At 35.6% G+C, this 11,150-nt stretch overlaps 1 protein-coding gene across 7 annotated transcripts in view; it reads right to left on the bottom strand.

The window, feature by feature from the left end:
• The window catches only part of LOC107740935 (protein GPR107-like), a 25,488-nt gene extending 16,478 nt beyond the window's left edge, over window positions 1–9,010 (bottom strand). For 6 of the 7 annotated variants that reach the window (XR_001640134.1, XM_016553492.1, XM_016553495.1 and 3 more), the window contains exons 1-14: window positions 8,841–9,010; window positions 8,528–8,650; window positions 8,166–8,216; window positions 7,760–7,848; window positions 7,496–7,638; window positions 6,830–6,858; window positions 6,672–6,737; window positions 6,399–6,521; window positions 6,167–6,300; window positions 5,924–5,999; window positions 5,571–5,644; window positions 4,863–4,980; window positions 4,409–4,539; window positions 2,838–2,881 (exon numbers count right to left, since the gene is read on the bottom strand). Coding sequence is in view for 6 of the 7 variants with exons in the window: in XM_016553492.1 (XP_016408978.1) it covers window positions 2,838–2,881; window positions 4,409–4,539; window positions 4,863–4,980; window positions 5,571–5,644; window positions 5,924–5,999; window positions 6,167–6,300; window positions 6,399–6,521; window positions 6,672–6,737; window positions 6,830–6,858; window positions 7,496–7,638; window positions 7,760–7,848; window positions 8,166–8,216; window positions 8,528–8,650; window positions 8,841–8,939 (1,300 nt within the window). In the remaining variant the exon portion in view is untranslated. The remainder of the gene's footprint in view (window positions 1–2,837; window positions 2,882–4,408; window positions 4,540–4,862; window positions 4,981–5,570; window positions 5,645–5,923; window positions 6,000–6,166; window positions 6,301–6,398; window positions 6,522–6,671; window positions 6,738–6,829; window positions 6,859–7,495; window positions 7,639–7,759; window positions 7,849–8,165; window positions 8,217–8,527; window positions 8,651–8,840) is intronic. The other variant, XM_016553493.1, reaches the window with a different exon arrangement.
• Window positions 9,011–11,150: the final 2,140 nt, after the last annotated feature.

Here is an 11,150-nt window from a genome sequence, read left to right as displayed (position 1 = left end):
TGACAGTATTTACACAACTATCAATACTTAGTCGGGCAACCCTTAGCCTTAATGACAGCCTGTAGTCTCCTGGGCATGCTGTCACCCAGGTTCATGCAAACCTCAACTTCAATTTTTTTCCCAGACTCGGTCTGAATAATTTTTGGTCCCAAAAAGTTTTACTGGTAGTCCACTGTATGAAGAATATTTGGGTATAATTTCTCACCGTTTACTTTATTTTCCTATCCTCACTTACATAAATGAACTATAGTGTCCTGCACCCACTGGTAAAAAAAAAAATCAAATATTATATCTAGTCTCTGAATAATCGTGTATGCCTAAGGTTAAAAATAAATGATGTTTATAGTGAATGCCCCTATAAATGGTCTTATTTTTACGATTTAGTTTTAATTCAAATGATGCGTATGCTAAGTGAGTGAACATCAAAGATCACACAACAGAAGTGTGTGCTCTCTCTCTCTCTACCGTTAAGTAACTTAACATATCCAACTGAACTACAAAATTTCCAGTGATGTCTGTGAGAAAGGTATATTCACTCGACAAGCTCGCGCATCTGCGCCGCCGCGCGCTCAATCCACTCAGCGTGCTTTGCTCATCAGCTCGCACACATCAGCTATACAGGCGTTAATACTGAATGTTTAACATTATATCCATTGCATACATATACTTCGTGGACATCCTTAATCTCTAATAACTCCATTCTGCTGTCTGTTGTTCTGTTGTCGGTGTTTCTTTGTCTGAATATGGCACTTATCACATGCTGTGTGGTATCGGCGTTTAGTATCGGGGCATTTTAACGAGTATGAGTACGAGTACAGGAGCTCAGTATCGGGCCCGATACCAGTATCGATATCGGTGCATCCCTACTTTCAAGTATTTCACACAACTATTTCCAGCACTTTAAAGCTCTAAAAAATTATCACATTTAAATGTTATTTTGAATGGAACGACCAAAATATACTTTGTGGTAAACAAAAACTTATTTAAAATGAAAAAAGACATCAAATTACCACTATAACCAGTAGATGGCAGCAGAGGAGCACTTTTTGGCTTATTAGTCATTCATTTCCAGTTATTTTGCTTTATATTTTGATATTATAAAACAACTATTATAAATTACCACTATTTATAAAATATCAAATCATCAACAAATCAAATTTTGTCAAAGTTTTGCACTTTTGTGTATGAAGTAAGAAATCACAAAGTGCCTCGAAAAACAAAAGCTTTAATTTGCGACAGAATCACACAAAGCAAATAAAGAGCGCTCCTTTTACGATCACTGAAGTTGGCGGTCAGTTCATTATAATTATAATGGTACATGAGGTTATGCAAGTATTTACCTCGACGTAAAAGCCAACAAAAAATTAGACTTTTTTTTCCAGATGATGGAATTTGCAGAGATCCCTTGCTGCAGGGTCAAATCTGTCTACCCATTCCCTGGATTTGTGGGTGGGATAAAGTCATAACCCAGGCTGGTTTCTCTGAGCTATGACATTTGCAAGCTGCCTGGCATCTGCTGTCACAACAGGCAGCATTGCATGGTGGCAGAGCACATGCCAAAGAGAGTAGCTCTAGCAGGATCCATTTTTCCACCCTAAAACTATTTTTTTTAAAACACAATGGAGAAATACTATGTGTTGTTTATGTTAGTAACAAATGTTAGCAGATGCGAAGACTTGCAGATGCAGATGCATATTACACATGCACTGTTTGTTCAGAAGAATGAAAAACTAACCCCTGACCAAACTCTGACTGGCTCATGCGTGCCCACTGACTGTGGTCAGTGTTTATAATGAAGACTAGATCCATCGGTGTTTTCAGCTTAGGATCAGTTTATCTGACTTATGGCATCATAATACCACAAAATCAATACAAACAATTGGTGCTCATAATGAGCAAATCATTGGAATGGACTGACTTCAATAATTCTCCATATACAATGTTCAAAAGTTTGGGTTCTGTAAGTTGTTTTTTTTGTTTTGTTTTTGAAAGTAGTGTCTTATGCTCAACCAAGGCTGCATTTATTTAATCAAAAATACAGTAAAGAGAGTACAGTAAAGTAATAATCTGAAATATTGTTATAATTTAAAATAAATAAAAAAATTATGATTTAATTTATTCCCATGATGGTAAAGCTGAATTTTCACTAACCATTAATCCAGTCTTCAGTGTCATGATTCTTCAAAAATCATTCTGATTTGGTGCTCATGAAACATTTCTTATTGTTTTCACAGTTGAAACAATTATGCTGCTTAATGATTTTGTGTAAACTATCACACTCTTTTTTTCAGGATTCTTTGATGAATAAAAAGTTCAAAAGAACAGCATTTATTTTAAACTGAATTATTTTGTAACATACATTATAATATCTTTACTGTCACTTATAAATCAAATTATCCTTGTTGTATAAAAGTATTAATGTCTTTAAAAAAAAAAATCTGAGACTTAGGCTGTAAGTGAGAGCTGTTTAGCATTTACATGGCAGGATTTACTATTTGGTTAACATATGTCTACAGCAGCATATCTAGAACTGCTGCATTCTGAAAGCACTATTCAATTTCATGCTGTAAAGACCAAGTCTTTTGAATAGCATGTAGAGAACAGCCAAATGTGAAGGAGGACAGCTCACATGACCAAGAAAAACATTCGGAAAGATTAAAAATACGCACTTTCCACAATATTTCAGTTAAAATGGCTTAAACATTGTGACACAAGACTGACGTCTTTTACAACTGGTCATAAAAAAGACCATTGAAAAGGGTACATGTGATCATCAAGTTTTATATCAGACTGAACTGTTGACCAGAAAGTGCTCTGATAATGTTATATTGACATACCTTTCCCATCTGTTGCTGATGCCTCTTGTAAATGTCTTATGGACCTATCAAACAAAAACAATTGTTTTTAGACTACTAAACTACTAACGATTAGGGCTGGGTATCGTAAAATTTTTTTCGACATTGATACCTTGACTTTGATACCGGTTCCTGAACGATAATTTTTTCGATACCAATTTTATGAAATCTGTTTTAACAAGATTACATTACCTAAATGTCAGTGTTCAGCGATGTGAAAAGGAAGTGCACTTAAATGTGCTGAAGGTGCACTTGAAGTGCACTTCAAATCTTTTAAAAAAATTAAATTACTTAAAAAAAAAAAAAAAAAAAAAACGTACTAAAAAAATATATACAAAGGAACAAAATGTAACCAACACAATAAATCAGTGCAAATAGTTTCCACATCTTTTAGGCTACGTTTACACTAGTGCGTTTTCATTTTAAAACGCATAGTTCAGACAGAATCATCATTTCTATTGATTTTCCACTGTTTTACTGATGAGCAGAAGCTCATTTGCTGCTCATGTCAATCATATTATGAATTTATAACCCGCCCTGTCTCCAATGACAAACGTCCATTACACTTCCGTGTTCGGTTCTGTACATAAGAAAAACTTTCCTACGGATGAAACATGAAGCTAATAAACATATGATTACGACAGTATATGATTTGCATGTGATTTTCATGAGATTCTGCCTACTTTCATAACAATATAGGATGTTTACATGAGAAAAGCTAAGCAGTAGATTAGCCCGATATAAAGGGCTACAAATAACATATTTCAGCAACATTATATGACCAAAAGACACATTAGATTGCAATAGGAAGTTATTACAAACACTCAATGGTGGTTTTCGGTCGTGTAGTGTGGACGGAGATCTTTTACGCAGTGGAAACGCCAGTATGGACGAGGAACACTTTCATTTTAAAAAGCTGTTAATCAAGGAAAAACACTAACGTTAGTTGTGTTCAATCTGGCGCGGCGCTGCGCAGACCGATTGGTGTTTGACATCAAAGTACCGCGAGAGCGATTCGAAAGCGCCGTGTCAAGTTGAACACACCAGTGTAAAACGAAAACACACTAGTGTAAACGTAGCCTTACATCTACGGGGAGTCGGGCGCTTTTACACACTACAGCCTCGCGTGTAAGCCACGTCTTTGAGCGTCAGTCGGCGTAAACTAGTAGGTGTGTTCAACTTGACACGGCGCTTTCGAATCGCTCTCGCGGTACTTTGATGTCAAACACCAATCGGTCTGCGCAGCGCCGCACCAAATTGAACACAACTAACGTTAGTGTTTTTCCTTGATTAACCCCTTAGGTATCAAAATTTGGTACCGAACGACAAGACATTTTTCGATACTCAATAGTATCGAGGCAATTCGGTCGGTGCCTAAAAAGCATCGAACTCGATACCCAGCCCTACTAACAATAAAAAGCCAAAACAGCCTACCATTTACTGATATAATACAGACATCAGACTCTGGTCTATTAGTTAAGAAATTATATCATTTATGGTATAGAAAATTAAATCTGGGCCACATCAAAAGGACAAAGATGGAGAGCACTTACCAGACAACTGGGAAGAGAATAGCCCCGCAGCACAGCAGATCTACCAGAAACAGGATCTCCATCCACAGACCATACTCGCTGGAGCCCTCCTCTGTAGACTCAATAATGATGTATGCCACATTGGCCAGAACCTGATATCACAAGGCCAACAAGATCACATTACATTCATATCATAGGACAGCATATAGTTGAGCTTTAAAAAAAAAATAAAAAATTAACAACATTCTCTTAAAAAAAGAAAAAAACCAACATGTGCTGTCATTGTCTTCCACGTTGTGTAATACTGTACTAATGCATTGACCAAAGTGTTTTAGTGTTTTGTGACCTGTATATGATTCAAAGAAACTTGGGATTTTAATGCATATTCATACACAACACTTTGAGGGAACACTAGTAGAAACAGTACTTTAAGATGATGCTGAAAAATATATAAAAAAAAAAAAAAGACCAATACCTGCAGGGGAATGACGATCATGAAGATCTTTTTGTCTTTATCTGAGAGGATATGCTTGACAAAGGCCCAACCAGTTCCTATTAATGCTATAGTGATGAACAACAGAGCCCCCTTCAGCCTGCACAAATGAAAACATTCAGCAAAATCAAACATCACGCACATTTAGCTGAATTACTGGTTCAGAAATCATGACAACAGTACAGAGGTTTTCATCCAAAAAAACAAGTTCACTACCCACCTAACCAACCTAAAGTCTGGAATACACTACATGACTTTTGTCCTGATTTGCAGTCTGGAAGAATCACTGCTAAAGTTGCCGAAAGTCAAAGCCAGTGGGAGTGTGCAGATTTTGGGATGTCGAAATGGACCGATTTCACATAAAACTGTGTAATGCAAAGGCACAGGTTCAGACAATGAATTCAATCAAAGGATATCAGACAAGCTGACAAGAGTGTAGTAGTGTTTGATCTTTAGTTGGTTGGTGTATGATGTCCAGTGTTTTAAAATCTGCTCAGATTTTAAAGGTTGTGTAATGTATTCCAGTCTTAAGCGCAAAAACATAACTGTACATACATGTTGGTTCGTTATTTCGTTTTTGTTTTCTTATATGACAGTACTTCACCCTATTCCCGTCTTATCCAGTTACATACATATCTCGCTCTCTCACACTCACACACACACACACACACTTTGTACTGGTGAACTTACAAGTGAGTAATATAATAGACCACAGCCCAGCCTTCAATAGGAAAGCCCTGATTGGAAATGTAGTAGTAATCAATCTGTAAAATAGGAATATAATCGTTAAAACAAAAGGAATGTAATGCTGCTTTTTGCCTTGGGTATCTGGCTAAAACAGTTGTGTGGTTCATAGAGCAAAATGGAACTGCAATTCAGTCGCATTTCCCATAATTTGCAAGTTTTTCATAAAAACTATCAAAGTTTGCTAATTTATGATGTATGATTTGGATAAAAACAATGTTCTTGAAATCTAGATACTTTTACTTAAAATATAAGCATTTTACTTCAACATTCACACACATAAAGAGGTTAACACTCACTGCATGGAAAATAAGGGAAAGTGACTTTGTGAATGGAAGAGCAGCCATCAGCCAATGAATCTTGTAAACATCAGAACTAAAAAAAAAGAAAAGAGAGAAGTACACAGTAATCTGTACACAAAATCTGTTTTATTAATTTTACAGGAGACAATCAGACATGATTTTGCTGCTCTCTACTGGTCATTTCTTGTATGAAACTGTCAAATAGAAAATGTACATAATGTCTGTTATTGTAGCACTTACCTATGGGTATGCAAAACATGAATCCACAGCGTGCCGATGAGGAAGAAGAACATGGACATGCAGATGTAAAGCTTAGGTAAAGGAATCTCTCCCGCTGAGAGAAAGCTGTCTGGATTCTTCTCCTTGATGTTGATCTGAAAACATACTTACCGCTTGAGTATAGACTTGTACTGTATGACTTGTACTTCATTACATTTATGGCCATTGCATTTTAGAACTCAGAAACACTCACATCAATGCTGAAAGGCAGCATGTCTGACACAGAGCTGTCCTGGTTTATTGGCATGGAGTAGCAGTTGTAGAAATAAAAGTTATAAAGGCCTTGCAGCTCATCTGTTGTGACATTGAAGTAAAACTAAAACAAGAACAGGTCAGTCAATGGAGTGCACAATTGGGAAGATGTTAAAAGTACACCTAGAAATAAACTGGTATTAGTTTAGTTCAGAACTAGCTTGATGTACTTCAGAGCCCCATGAGCTCTCAGCAAAACCACTTCATGTAATACCTGAAATGAGTAGATTTTGCCTTCGTTCTGAAGAGGATAGGTATCTTCTGCCTTGTTCTGGGGGGACTAACAACATCAAAATCAGTTAATGCAGAATGAAGACATTAAGAGTTATTTCAGACTAAATGCAGTCATAAATAATTAAAAACAGATCTCACCTCAACATCTTGCTTGGATTTAGAACCCGCTACAAATTAATAGGAGGAGAGAAACACAAAATCTAACTGAAAAGGAGACTGATACAAAACAGGAATGTAAAACCAACATTATAATTGCATGAAATAAAAGGCTTTCATTTACAACACAAATGGGATGAGAACATATATAGACTACTGTTTGAAAAGTCTCTTATGCTCACCAAGGCTGCATTTATTTAACCAAAAAAACAGTAGCATGGTAAATTATAAAACAACTGAATATATTTTAACCTGTAATTCCTGTGATGGCAAGCTGAATTTTCAGCACCCATTGCTCCAGTCTTCAGTGTCACATGATTCTTCACAAATAATTCTAATATGCTGATTTGGTGATCAAGAAACATTTTTTATTGTTATCAGTGTTGAACAGTTAGTTGGTGTAAATATTTATATTTTACCAGGATTCTGTGATGAATAGAAAGTTCAAAAGAACAGAATTTAGTTGAAATAGAAATCTTTTGTAACATTATATCTTTACTGTAATTATGATCAATTTAATGCATCCTTGCTGAACACAAGTATTAATTTTATTTACAAAAAAAAAAAAATCTTTCTGACCCCAAATTTGATATTGTACGGTAGTGTATCCCATGATGTGATATACAGTTAAAGATAAGAAAGACTTACTCTTAGACTGAGATTCATCATCTGGCCCCTTGTCTTGGAGATCTTGCCCCTTTTCAGCTGGCAGCTCCTCTGCAATGTTTTTGGGCACCACGGGTATGATGTTAGGAAACACGCCAGCCTCTGCTGAAGTCTTCTTCCTCACTCTGAGGATATTGCAAGTCATGACAGAACATTCATAAACTGGATAAAACTCCCAAATTCATTCTAATTGTAAGAAATGAGGAATAAATAAAAAGTTTAAAGAGTTTAAAAAGTAAAACTCACAAGTTATTTTTGAAGTCCAGCAAGAGAAGCACTCCTGCAAAATTACTACTTGGATCCTTTTTCAGAGGACAGTAGTCAAGACCCTCGTCCTGTGTATTCATAAGAGAGGTCATCAATCATCTGACTCAGTTTGACTGACGATCATACAATGAATGACTGAATGTAATGTTAGCTTTAATCTAATAACTACATCATACTGTAATGCTATTATATCCTTAACTGACAAGATTGCCAAGTTACAGCGGTTAATTTATGCTAATACTAACTTAAGTTAATAAGACATTTAGCTTAAACTAACAATAACAATCTACAGACACATTTAGTACACAACACAACACTGATACCCAAACTACACAGCAACAGCACAGAAATACATTCAGATGGACATTCAAAGGCAGATACTGACCAGATATGAGGAGAAGCCATTATTGCTTGCACGATCTAGGCTAAAACCAATCTGCAATAAATAAATAAATGCATTTATAATAAAAAATGTATATAAATTAGAAAGATTATTTCAAGAAGAAACCCTACAGCCAGTTTTTCCCCATCAACATACTGCAGGTGACAAATATTTATTTTCATTTTCTGACAAGGAGAAATTTTCACGTATATGGTGAGATTAAAAAAAAAAAGTCCATTAATAACATCCGAGACATTTTCATATTGGTTTATTTGACCATATTATTATGGCGCAGTGAATGAATCTCATCTGACAGACAGGAGAGAGAGAGAGAGAGAGAGAGAGAGAGAGAGAGAGAGTCTGACCGTGGAGCTGTCAATGTTGTCCGTCCTGCCATTAGTGAAGCTGAGGCTGTTCATGCTCATACTCATGTAACCATCTTTATAAAAGCCGAAAGTGTTCAGATGGACCCGCTGACGGATGTCATCCTGAGACAGAACGAGTCTGTTTAGCGGCGCACGAGATGCGTTTACATCATCATCACTTTCATTATCACAACAAAACGGTTATGACTGGTTAATCTTAAAACAGCATCCGTTGCATTAAACAACAGTGAAGGAAACACAGCGACTATAAGAATATCCTACAGAAAACATTTAAAGCACAGCACACACATACCTTAAGTATGAGATGATGGAGTCGACATTGACTTTCTATGATAAGAGCCGTTATAATCGCATTAATAAGTGTAAACATACACCTCTTCACGGTCGCCATTTTTAAAACCGCTTAAAAAATAAGAACTGGTCAATTGTACTATTATTTCCGGTTCACATGTTTAATAAACGACGCCCTCTAATGGAATAAAGAGAGAGTTGTGAAATAATACCAGTCAGCTTGCATATAAAAGTTTCTAATCACCCATTTAGCAACAAAAATGTCATTCCAATTCCAAGTATACGCCAGCAAATGATCTCGGATCAGTTTTCTTAATTTTGTTAAGCAATGAAGGCTTTTATTCAGCAGGGATGTGTTAAATTGATAAAAAGTGATAATAAAGACTTGTATTGTTAGAAAAGATTTCTATTTTAAATATGTGCTGTTCTTTTTAAATTTATTCATCAAATAATCTTGAAAAAAGTATAATAGGTTCCAAAAAAAATATTAAGCACCACAACTGTTTCCAACATTGATAATAAAACAGCATATTAGAATAATTCCTGAAGGATCATGTGACACTGAAGATTGGAGTAATGATGCTGAAAAATCAGCTTTGCATCACAGAAATAAATTATATTTTAAAGTAGGCCTATATTAAAATAGAAAACCATTATTTTAAATGGTATTATTATTTTACAATATTACTGTTTTTTATGTATTTTTGGTCAAATAAATGCAGCCTTAATGAACAGAAGAGACTTCTTTAAAACACGTTAAAAATCCTACTGATGCCAAACTTTTGAACAGCAGTGTATGTGTCAATTAAGTGATTAAAAAAATACAGTCATAATGGTCTTAAATAATCTTACATTTAGTGATACAAGATGTTTCTCCTGTTTTTGGAAACACTGGAATTAAAAGTCTGTATGTTTTTAAATAATGTTTGTTGGCAACACTTTACTTGAAGGGGTGTGCATAAGACTGACATGACACCTTCATAATCATGACATGACACATGTCATGAATATGAAGGAGGTTTTATGCATGTTTATGACAACTGTCATTAAGTGTCATTCGCTCAGTTATGTCATGTTTAATGCAAATATGACATTATTTGACCTAACCCTAACATAACCCTACCCCTACCCCTAACCATAACCCATAACAAAGACATCTCAAACAATGTCATCTTTGCACTAAAAATTACATAACTGAGCGAATGACACTTAATGACAGTTGTCATAAACATGCATAAAACCTCCTTCATATTCATGACATGTGTCATGTCATGATTATGTAGGTGTCATGTCATGATTATGAAGGTGTCATGTCAGTCTTATGCACACCCCTTCAAGTAAAGTGTAACCGTTTGTTGTTTGTAAATGTAAGAATTAATCCAATAATCCCGAAATCTTTCACTTTTATTACTCTAATGCAGGGGTTCTCAAAGTCTACATTCAAAGGTCCAAATCTGAATTTTTATCAGTGTCAAAGGTCCGGACCGGAACAATTGGTTATTACAAAACTTGTTTTTAATAAACATACATAACATGCATAACAAATAAACATTTTTTTTTTTTAAATAAAGTGCAAAAGTGGCAAAACAATTAATTTAAGTGTCAGCAATAGAGGTCGACCGATAAGGGTTTTTCTCTGGCCGATGCCGATATTTAGAAATCAGGGCAGCCGATGGGTGATATATGATGCTGATTTTTTTGGCCGATATGTTTGGCAGATTTTTTTTTTCTTCTTTATCTCATAAAAGCGAGTTTGAGTAAATGATTATTGCAGGGCACAAGATGGTAATAGTAGTAGTAGTAGTAGCCTAATTCATAGTAATAATACATGGCTCAAAGCACCTTCTCAAAACAGTTCTGAAGCATGCTTTTTGTTTATGTTTGCTGACAGACACCAGTGTTTCCCACAGGCTTGCAAAATTCATTCTCTGCCAGCAGGAGGTGCTGTTGGAGCGGAGATATAACGGTTTCCCGGTAACGGCTGTAATCAAATACAAAACGCTAGGAAAGACGAAATGAAAATGACATCAAAGCTTTTCTGAAGACGGTCGGTTCTTTTCAATTATATATTCATATACACCCGCGCTGCATTTTAATTTTGAAACGTGCAGTGCTCAGTTTATTCAACGAAGTAGAATCCTTTTGGAAAACCTATTTGTGGCTGTCAGTTTTGATTTTGTGAAAATAACAAATAACTCAATGTATGGGAAACACTGGACACTGCTATAAGTCAAATGGCCATAATCTAAGTGATAACAAAAATAAAAGAGTTCACACATATTACACAGCCTGCTGCTCATAACTGCTTAAG

Source organism: Sinocyclocheilus rhinocerous, unplaced genomic scaffold (genome assembly GCF_001515625.1).
Source record: "Sinocyclocheilus rhinocerous isolate Xijiao unplaced genomic scaffold, SAMN03320098_v1.1 scaffold346, whole genome shotgun sequence".
NCBI classification, from domain to species: Eukaryota; Metazoa; Chordata; class Actinopteri; order Cypriniformes; family Cyprinidae; genus Sinocyclocheilus; species Sinocyclocheilus rhinocerous.
The sequence above is the reverse complement of the archived record's forward strand: the minus strand, read 5'-3'. Positions and strand labels throughout refer to the sequence as shown.